At 48.3% G+C, this 11,192-nt stretch overlaps 1 protein-coding gene across 1 annotated transcript; it reads left to right on the forward strand.

The window, feature by feature from the left end:
* The first annotated feature begins 234 nt into the window (after positions 1–234).
* LOC148647048 (uncharacterized) lies at positions 235–3,480 on the forward strand. Its single transcript, XM_088608680.1, has one exon. The coding sequence runs from the start codon at positions 840–842 to the stop codon at positions 2,220–2,222; it is 1,383 nt and encodes a 460-aa protein (XP_088464806.1). The 5' UTR covers positions 235–839; the 3' UTR covers positions 2,223–3,480.
* The last annotated feature ends 7,712 nt before the right edge of the window (positions 3,481–11,192 follow it).

The raw sequence follows: 11,192 nt of genomic DNA on the forward strand, positions 1-11,192 counted from the left end.
CTGCTTCAGTCCTTCGAATTTCCGACTTCTGCTTGGCTTTCAGCATCTTTCGCGACATCATGTGCTCCGCCTTCCCTGAACGTCGTCAGGAACTCGACGATTACATGCACATCATCCTCGATCTATCTGTCCGTTTCGAGGGCTCCCTGTTCTACGACTACCACAAGCAGTTCTCAGCCAAGGCCGCTGCCCGCCTACTCCAATGGAACCAGCGCACCTACTGGGGAGCCCTTGACATTGAGCTTTACTGCCGCACTTTCGCCGGCATCAGAGCTCTTTCCTGCGACTTCTGTTCCTCTTGGGCACATCCATCAAATCTTTGTCCAAATACAGTCCACAAGCCCAACCCCGACTCTGCCCCTTCTCCCCCTCAGCATCAATTCTCCCGCCAGGTCTTCTTCAAACCTTCCCGGTCCAGAGACGTTCGCGGTCGTCCCATCGTGATGATCAGAGGTCAACAAATTTGCAACAACTTCAATTCCTCGACATGCACCTCTTCCCTTTGCCGCTTCCTCCACATTTGCAGCTTCTGCGGTGAAGCTCACGCTCGCTCCACCTGCCCCCGCCGGCCTTTCCATGCTCGCTCCACCTTCAGCGTTCCCAAATGACTACTGGCCTTTTTGTCTACCCCAATCGATATCCCCGCTCTTGCTTCCGAACTGCTCCGTCACCCCGACCCCTCTTCCACCCACATCTTACTCGACGGCCTTTCCTTCGGATTCTCACCAGGCCTGTGCACACTTCCTTCTTCCCCCGTCTTTTGCAAAAATTTGCAATCTGCCACCGCCGATCCCCAGTCCGTTGATTCCTTGTTAGCATCCGAAGTCGAGAATGGTTTCATGATCGGCCCTCTCGACTCTCCCCCATTCCCCGTATACCGCATCAATCCCATCGGTATAGCAGTCCGTAAGTATTCCGGTAAAAAACGCCTCATAATTGACTTGTCAGCCCCCCATAACTCCCGCGTGCCAAGTCTCAATAGTCTTATTCCCAGTTCAGACTTCTCCCTCCACTACGCCACAATCGACCATGCCATTTCTCTCATCAAAATCGCAGGTCCGGGCGCCTGGCTCGCTAAGGCCGACATCTCCAGTGCCTTTAAAGTTATGCCTCTCGATCCAGACTTCTGGCACCTCTTCGGAGTTCATTGGCGGAACAAGTTCTTCTTCGCAGTCCGCCTGACTTTCGGATGCAGGAGTAGCCCAAAAATTTTCGATACCTTAGCCGAAGCTCTCTGCTGGATCCTCTTAAATAATTATAGGCTTCCTTTTCTTGTCCACCTTCTCGACGATTTCCTTACCATAGATTTTCCTCACGCCCCACCCGCAAGAGCCTCTTCCACACTTACTTCCGTTTTCGGGAAACTAGGGGTACCTCTCGCCACAGACAAAACAACCGGTCCCTCTCATATAATCCAATTCCTCGGGATCACCCTCAATTCCATCAATTTCTCTGCCTCCCTGCCTCGCGACAAGATCGACAGGATCCAGACATATATCTCTACCTATTCTTCTGCCAAATCTTGCACAAAGAGGGAACTTCTCTCTCTGCTCGGCCACCTCAACTACGCCATGCGTATCATTCCCCAAGGACGGTCATTCATCTCCTACCTCCTCGACCTCGCCTCTTCCGTGTCCTCTTCTTATCACCACGTAAGCCTTTCAGCCGACTGCAAATCCGAGCTCAGGCTCTGGCAGCTTTTCTTGACCAACTGGAACGGCATATCTTTCTTCTATGATGACCTCCTCTCCAAGGCCGAGGATATCCAGCTTTTCACAGACGCAGCCCCCTCAGTCGGTTTCGGAGGCTATTACAAAGGCCAGTGGTTTGCGGCCCCTTGGCCTCCTGAACTCTCTTCGATCCCTCTCGCCGACCAGTCATCGGCCCTGTTCGAAATATTTCCAATTGTCGTTGCAGCCTCTCTTTGGGGCCACAATTGGAAACAAAAATCCGTCCTTATCCATTCGGACAACTATGCAGTAGTCCATATAATCAACAAAGGAAGGTCTTCATCCCGACCTATCATGAAATTTCTTCGCCGCCTTAAATGGATTTCTCTCACACATCAATTCGTCCTCGTAGCTGCTCACATTCCAGGTCACCTTAATGAGATAGCTGACTCTCTCTCTCGCTTTCAATTTCAGAAATTCAGGAACTTGGCACCAGATGCAAGACCGAACCCATGCACAGTACCTCCCTATTCGGAACTCACGTTCCTCTGAATCATCCTTTCCATCACTACGTCCAGCTGGCCCAGCAAACTATCCTCTTAGGGATTGCCCCTCGAACTCTCAACTCTTACTGGACTGCCTGGAAGGGCTTCCAATCCTTCCACCTCTCCACGAACATAAAATTCCCTTCTTTCGATATTCTCACCGTATCATCCTTCGTCTGCTATTGTAAAAACTCACTCAAGGTACGAGCGTCCACCACCAAAGTATACCTGTGCGGCATCCACTTCTTCCATAAACTCCTTTTCGGCACGACCTGTCCCTCCCTTATCCACCCTCAAATTAGTCTCCTGCTTAAAGGCTTTCAGCGGCTTGAAAAACCACTTCCGAACCAACGTGCACCACTTACTTCGGATATCCTCGAATCTTGCATCTACATTCTCAGGTCGGGTTACCACTCACCCTGGGTCGACCGCACTCTCGAATCTTTATTCTTGTTAGCCTTCTTCGGCTTCCTAAGATGCTCCGAAATTACCGCCGCTTCCACATCCTTCGATCCCTCTTCTCAACCCTGCTTAGCCGACATCTCCATCCTATCTTCTGATACACTGACCTTCTATCTCAAGAAAAGCAAAACCGACCAACTCGGGTCCGGCACTCTCATCTATTATTTCAAACTCTGTTCATACGTAAGCCCATACGAGCCTCTATCCCATTACACACATCTTCGCACTGCTGCCGGAGCTTTGCCTACTGACCCTCTGTTCATAAACGAGAAGGGCCGTATCGTGACCCGCAACTGGTTCCTCTCTCACCTCTACGACATCCTTCTAACCGCCGGATACCCCCCTGAACAATTCTCTGGGCACTCCTTCAGAGCAGGGGCCGCGTCCTCTGCCGCTCGTCAAGGCATACCCGAGTATCTCATCAAGCAACTCGGCCGCTGGTCCTCCGAGGCTTATCATGCATACATCAAAACTAACCCCAGTACCCTCAAGCAGGCACTTTCTCTCCTCGGCTGAATTAGTTTAACAAATCACTTGGTTTTGTTTTTGTTTTTGTTTCTGCACTGGTGACCGGGGGTCCCGCTTGGTTCTTTTGGGGGGTCCTATCCTCCCCGTCCAACGGCCGGGAGGTTGGCCCTCAGCCAAGCGGGTTACGCCAAATCTCCACATCTCAATAAATTATTCTAATTTCTCCCAAGCTTTCGGCTGCCGTCATTCCTCGTGAAATGGAGTTTTTAATGAAAGTTCGGGAGGAATGAAAGCAGCCGAGCTCATTCGACACAGCTGCCACAGTTCTCACTAATCCTGACGTAAGCTCCATATATATCAAACTTCACCCTCTCCTCTTCCTCGTTCGTTTTCTGCATCCCTCCTCCACCCCCTCTCCACCTTTGCAGCTACCCCATTGGTCGCATGGGGGTCCTATCCTCCCCGTCCAACGGCCGGGAGGTTGGCCCTCAGCCAAGCGGGTTACGCCAAATCTCCACATCTCAATAAATTATTCTAATTTCTCCCAAGCTTTCGGCTGCCGTCATTCCTCGTGAATTTGAAACAAGCTCTCTTACAGGTGCTGAGACTGGGGTTTCCTCAGATGAACCAACCATTCCTTTGTATGTAAGTGTGGAAAAAGGGTTCTGGGCAGCTGTGCTGGCACAGGAGCATAGAGGTAGGCACTATTATACCATTAGATGCTGTAGCCAAAGGGTGGGGGACCATTAAAATTTAAGAAAATGTAATACTGTTTACTGATGGGTCCTCTCTGGTGTATGAGGGAGAACAGATAACAGGCTGAGCTGTTACAACAGAATTCGAGAGGCAAACGACCATAAAATGCCCCTCCACTGCCTTAGCTCAGCAAGCCAGTTTAGAGCCCTGATGGAAAATTGTAAAAAGATGTTAAAGGGTTACTGTATATGTATATAATGTATGTATTTGTTGCATGTAGGCCACAATTCTGGATGGCTATGGAGAAATAGGATTCTCTCTTAATAGCAGGGACTCCTGTGTAAGAATACTGGGCTTGTCTCTGAACTGATTTGTAGTTTTGAAGCTGCAGTAAGGTGTAAATAACACAATAAATAAAGAATTCCAGTAACTTAAGGTAACAAACCATGCAGATGCAGATGCCAGGCGAGTGGCACTGGGAGAGCAGGAGTCTGAGACTCCTGTGAAACCTCTATTGGGGAAAAGGGAGAATTCAGGTTGAGGCCTATAATAGATGTGGTTAGAAAAAATGTGAAAAGAATGTGGGGTTGTATGATGATGGGGTGTGGGGCCGTCAGCACACCAGATGCCCTGCATGCTCTCACAGCCCAATGAGATTTTGTAGCCAGAAATTCATGCTGGCGGATACCCAGGTGTATGACAAAGATAATCCCATGTGGCGGACTGCCCTGCCCCTTGGATACTGATCTAGGGGCATACTACACTGGGAAGGTGTGCCAGGTTGTAATCGCCTCACTACGGGTGAGGTGGAAGTTATATTGCCCCCATCACCCACAGTCTGAAAGACCAACTAAGGAAATATCAACCGAAGGAACACCGTGGGTAGATGCTCTACCTGCGGTCCTGTGCAGTTTGCGGGCTGGAACAAACGGAACTGTGAGACTGAGCCCATTTGAGATCATCACGGGCAGCCAAAGAAACTCCCTGGAGGCCAAGTTTGGCTAACGGACTGTTGAATTTACTAACTCTCTATTACAGTATTGTAGGTTTGTTAACTGAAGCGGTGCACAGGGCTCGTGAACAGGTGCTGGACGATTGGGGACCTCCAGTAGAGGGGAGACACGACTGGATACCTGGCGAGTGGGTGTAGGTGAAGAAGAGATACCCTGCCAGACGTTACAATCCTGCTGGGAGGGACCATATCAAGTGCCACTAACTACTGACTGTGCCATCTGAGTGACAGGATGAGATTGCTGGATCCACGCATCGCACTTTTACTGAGCCACTGCACCAGAGACTGAGTGAACAGAAAGAAGGATGTTGTTACCGTTTCTGTGTCTGGTGCTTCCTAAGGTGGACCAACAGTGTGCTTGTTAGGCCTGAGGAGCATTACTGGGGATATGGTATTAATACAGTCCGGTGTTGGCATATCTATCAGCCAAAAAATGATAATCAGAGTCGGGTCAATATTGCTATTCCAAGATCCTGACGATAGATCTCCACATGGCTAAGGTCTGCGTTTGGGTCCTGGGGTAGGACTTTATTTATTTGTAGGATTAGGATTGTTTTATATGTATAATTGTTACTATCACTTATACAAAAACATCAATCACATCTTGTTGTAACCGTGGAACGCACAATGTCATGGCAATGCATGCCTGTTCACCTAGAAAGGAAAGATCTGCCCTGACATTTTATGTGTAAAAAATAGGCAGTACTGACGTATGCCATATTTTATAAGGGGGGAATGAAGTAAAAGTAAAGATGGGGTTTAAATTAAGTCCTTTCTGCTTGAAGATTAGACTTCTAAGCAACAGGAGTTTACGGCAGGAAAGGGAGAACTGATAAGGATTCCAGATGCGAGCTAGGAGAGCTAGGAGAGCTCAAAAAGCTGTAAACTGGCCAAACACGTGACCTCCCCCCTTTACCATAATAACAGTGATGTCAGAAGTGGGAAGGAAAGGATATATAAACCTAAAGTTTGTACTGGCACCTTGAACAATATTTCGGTTTTGTTGTTTCTTGCGGGAAACAAGACTCTGGCTTTATTGTTCCTTGCATGCAATAAACTCATCTGTTTAACTTCATCTTGGGATCCAGAACCTTATTCTTTCTGTTACAACACCTCTCTCCCCTGGTCTGGTGAAGTGGCAGACCCCTCCCCTCACTCTCCACATCGGAGCCACCCAACAGGAAGTCATTCACTTCCTTAACATCCAATCCCCTTCTCACCCACTGGTTCTTGGTTTCCCTTGGTTACAGATGCACAACCCACACATTTCCTGGTCGCAAAGGGAACTCACAGCCTGGGGACCCCACTGTCTTTCGCATTGTTGTCAGCTCCCTCGGAAAGTTTCCATTTCCTTTATTTCTCAAGATAACCGCTCCGAAATTCCTTGTCACTACTCAGATCTACACCTAGCATTCAGTAAACACAAGGCTCTATCCCTTCCTTTTCAGCGACCATCTGATTGCCCCATAGAACTGATTTCAGGGGTTCATCCCCCTAAGGGCCATGTCTATTCACTTTCCCATGATGAAACAGGCTATGGAGGACTATATTCAAGAATCCTTGGAATCTGTTTTCATCCGCCCCTCTTTCTCACCTGCCTGTGCTGCTTTCTTTTTTGTTATAAAGAAAGACGGATCTCTCAGACCCTGCATTGATTATTGCGGTCTAAACAATATAACTATAAGGGGTGAGTTTCCCGAAAGCTTCATAGTGCAAAGAACATTGTTTAAATTTCAAATACCGTTTTATGTTCTGTCGTGATTGTTGACGGTAATGCTTATACCTGTTTGCTTTTAAATTTGATTGTAGGTCCTGTATGTGATGAGAGACCTTCCTAATTTGTGCACGTGACACATGTCAGGCTTAGTAGTTCATTTTTCCAGATGTCATGTTAATTAGTTCAATTAAAATGTAGTTCCAATAAATCCAATAACTATAAAAAACAGCAGCATATTGTCATGAAACACTGTGAATCTTAACAATGGCAAAGTGTCAAAGAACTTTTGCTTTAAATCAAAGATGCCTTCCAGGATGCACACGCCGACCGCACAGTCAAGCTGTGCGAATTAATGCTGTGGTTTGGACAAACTTCAATCGACTTGATCATTCCAGTGAGGAGGCAATAATTGAATGATACAGGTTGCCAAGAGCAGAAAAAATGGCACTTCTCAATCTAGTGGAGGAAGACTTTTCCAGACCCACCTGATGAAACTACGCTTTAACCACTCTGGTGCAGCTCCTCGTAGCGCTGCAATACTATGCTGCTGTAGGATTCCAGCAGACTGTGGGAGATGCACACGGACTCAGCAAGGCATCTGTGTGTAAGTGTGTCCATAAAGCCACCAGACTGTTTCTACGCCATGCAAGCACCTACATAACATTTCCGTGCACCCCTGAAGCACTGCGTGAAACTAACATCGGGTTCCACACAATCGGCCACATCCCCCACATTGTGGGAGCAGTGGACGGTACACTGATACCCATTCATACTCCCAGCCTCTTGGAGCCTAGTTACACCTGCCATAAAGGGTTCTCTGCATTGAACGTACAGGTGATTTGCAATCACCAAGAACTTTTTACAGATATTGTGACAAAGTGGCCTGGGAGTACCCACAATGCCTTCATCTGGTCCAATTCGGCAGTGTGTCAGAAGGCAAGAAACGATGAGTTTGGTGCTGGATGGCTACTGGGTGATAGCAGGTATCCCCTTCGTGCATACCTGTTGACACCTGTAACCACCCAGATGGTGGCCAAAGAACAATACAACTCAGCACATCAGCGAACCCGCAGCGTGGTGGAACGCATTAAAGGTATATGGAAAATGCGCTTCCACTGTCTATCACAGCTGATAGTTGTGTGTGCAATGCTGCACAGCATTGCTGTTAGAGCACGCGTACCCCTGCCCAATGATGACGAGGAAGAAGTGATGGAGTTTGGAAATGTCCAAATTCCTGATCTTACAGCACAGGGTGTATATGACGCTGGTGTGGTGGCTAGGCAGGCCATCATCACTACTGTTTTCACATATTTGTTTTTCCTAGGTTCAAATACTCTGTAATTGTAATTGAATTATATTTGAGAAATAAACACACTTTGCATAGTCTGAAGGAGTGTGGAAATTCTTTATAAATTGAATATATATATACACATTTGTAACTTGTTTATATATTGCTTCCAGGCAGTGTCTGAGTGCCTGAAAAGAAAGTAAAGTAATGAATATACTGTATACATTAGGTTGCAAATAGAAAACTACAATAGAAGAGTATAGTCCAGACATGTTCACTGTAACTCATCCTGTTCAGAAGGCAGTATTATTGGTACCGATATAGAGAGCCGGTCATACTGTGCCTCCGACACAGCTACTGTAGCTGTCTCACCATCACATTAAGTATGCTCTTCTTGTGTTACATTAGCTCTGTGTGGTGGCTTTTTCGCTGCTCCAGAAGCTCACGTTGGAGTTTGAGCTTTTCTCTCTTTAGTTTCAGACTCTCTCTTTCAAGAGCTATTAGCTCTTGACTACAGGCACGGGCATTCACCTGTGTCTGTAGTTCAGGAGGTGGCTATCGACTGGGGTGTGTCTGAGATGGCCCAGGGGTGGAATCTTCACTGAACAGGGGGATGGATGCTGGGGTGAGGAAGCGTGGGGTGGTGATGATGGAAACTCATTCCCACAGACATCTGTTCCTCCAGATATTCCCTCTGCAGCAACAGGCCCAAGGATTGCCAGGGTTCTTTCCTCCTCTAGGGAAAGGGGCAATGTTGTCGTCTGCCCGCCTCCAGTCTTGGCCCTCTCTCTACTCAATTCTGCCGCTCTTCTTTTCAAGTCTTGCCATTTGTTTCGCACATCAGAGTTTGACCGAGGTTGGGACGTGCAGGCACTTATTCTCTCTGCTATTTCATTCCACTTAACTTGCTTCTCAGTGTTGGATAGGCTTCTGCGTGCCTTCGTCAACAATAACACTCTGTTGTTGTCAATTTAATCTAAAATAAGAGCAAGCTCTTCCTTAGAAAAATATAGTTTTCTTTTACGCCGTGTATCTGTCATTTTTTTGTATTTGTCCTAGAAACAATAGGTGGCCGATTTTGTGCCTATTTATACTGTACGCTTTCGCTTAATTAGTAATTAAATGATGTCATGTTTACTTCTTATTACTTTTTACAGCTGTATTTAATCGCACTGAAGGACCAAAACTGACATCTTATAATGAAAGTATTGTCAATAGATTGTTTTTCAATCGACTTGTAATGCTTTTTGCTAAGCAACTTCAGGGGCGGGGCTAACAAAGAAGTACTTTATACTTGCTCGTTAAATGACCGATTAAGAGGGGTTGTGGGAAACAAACGAAAAAGTAGAACGTATGTTATGTACTTACATAATAAAGCTGCTCGTTAGTCTCTAAGATTCATCGTTTTCGGGAAACTCACCCAAGAACAGTTATCACCTTCCTCTGTTTTCATCGGCTTTGGAATCACGCCAGGGCACTGCTATTTTTCCAAATTGCATTTACGCAGTGCTTATAATCTCATCCACATCCAGGAGGGTGACAAATGGAAAACGGCATTCATTACTACCCACGGTCATTATGAGTACCAAGTAATTCTGTTTGGACTGGTTAATGCTCCTGCTGTCTTTCCGGGTTTCATGAATGACATCTTTAGGGATGTCTTACACAAATATATCTTGGTATACTTGTATGATTTCCTAATATTTTCCCTCAGTCTCCAGGAGCATGTCTCTCATTTGAGTGAGGTGCTTCACCGTTTGATACAGAACAAACTTTACGCCAAACTAGAAAAATGTACTTTCCATGTTTCCAGAATTCCAGAACTTCCTTCCATCTCACCCCTGGGCATTGAAATTGACCCTGCCAAGACCGACTCCTTACAGAACTGTCCTATTTCCCGGAATTTAAAACATTTCCTGGTGTTTACCAATTTTTACCACCGTTTTTATAAGGAATTTCAGCTCTGTCATTTCCCCTATTATCCTCCTGACCTGAAAAGGTTCTGATCAAGGTAAATGGAACCCTGAGGCAGACCAAGCTTTTGTTGGTTCAAGATACTGTTCACTAGAGACCCCCTCCTCCATCTCCCGGATCCAACCCTTCCATTTGTTCTGGAGGTGGATGCTTCAGTCAACAGAGTCGGCGCTGTATTATCCCAACATCATGCAGAGAAGGGTACCTCCACCCCTGCGCCTTTTTTTTCCAAAAAGTTTTCTCGAGCCGAGCGTCGGGAGCGAGCGGTACCTGCCAGTAGCCGCAGCGGAGGTCAAGGGAGCTGAACCAGGTCGACCCGGCGATGTAATCTAGGGCGTTATCTATCCTCGGCAGGGGGTAGGAGTCTTTCCAGATGACCTCATTCAGCTTGCGGTAGTTGACATAGAACCTCCACGAGCTGTCTTTTTTTCAGACCCGTACAGCTGGCACTGACCACGGGCTCGCGGAGGGCTCAATCACCCCCGCTGTGGCCATCTCCTGGCTCTTTTCCTCGGCAGTGGTCTGCTTGGCGTGAGCCATGTGTCCCGGTGGGATGCGGATGGGCCTGAGCGTCGCCGGTGTTAATGTCGTGCTGAACAAGGGTAGTGCAGGTGTAGTCATCATCTCTTGCCACAAAGAGGTCCTCGTTCTCGGCGAGTAGCACCTGCAGCTGCTGCCGCTGGTCCTGATCGAGGCCCTCGCAGCTGCGCCAGTACAGGTCCTCAACGGCGTGTCTCGCTTCCACACAATGCTCGTCCCCCGCCAACGCCATCTTGTCTGGCCCCCGGGCGACTCAGGGGCAGGATCCAGCATGCTCGGTCCCAGGATCCCAGGCTCGGTCCGCCCCGGCGACTGCCGCCACTGCCACCACCACTGCCTTTTTTTCCCCTTTGTCCCTTGGCCTTCACCAGGCCTGCCCTCCACCAAGTGAAGTTACTCCCCCTGCAACACCAACTCCTGCCGGCCCAAGTCCAAACTGGCCCCCACTCGCTGCAGCAGGTCCAGCCCCAGGATGCAGTCCTCCTGAATGGGTGTGAGGTAGCAGGGGTGGCGCACCGTTGCTGTACCCAGACGGATGGCAAGCATCTGTTTCCCACGGACCACAGCAAGCTGTCCCGTCACGGTCCTCAGCCACAGGCCTGAGGCCTCCCATCCTGGGGGGTTGGAGCCCTAGGAGTCGGGGAGGATGTCGGGCTGGAGGAGGGTTACCGATGGACCGGTGTCGAGCAGGGCCAGGCAGGGTTGGTCCTTGATCGGCAGTGGAGGTACAGGCCCCGGCTACAGTCGACTCGCCCCATGGAGGCGTGCGGGGTGCCAGTCTTCACGGCGCTCTCCGGAGCAGGGGTTGAGGTGTTCCAGG

This window comes from Lepisosteus platostomus, chromosome 16 (assembly GCF_059453375.1).
Source record: "Lepisosteus platostomus isolate fLepPlt1 chromosome 16, fLepPlt1.hap1, whole genome shotgun sequence".
Taxonomy (NCBI): Eukaryota; Metazoa; Chordata; class Actinopteri; order Semionotiformes; family Lepisosteidae; genus Lepisosteus; species Lepisosteus platostomus.

Coding starts and splice junctions, on each gene's coding strand:
- LOC148647048 (XM_088608680.1), top strand. CDS start 840: ATGATCGGCCCTCTCGACTCTCCCCCATTCCCCGTATACCGCATCAAT.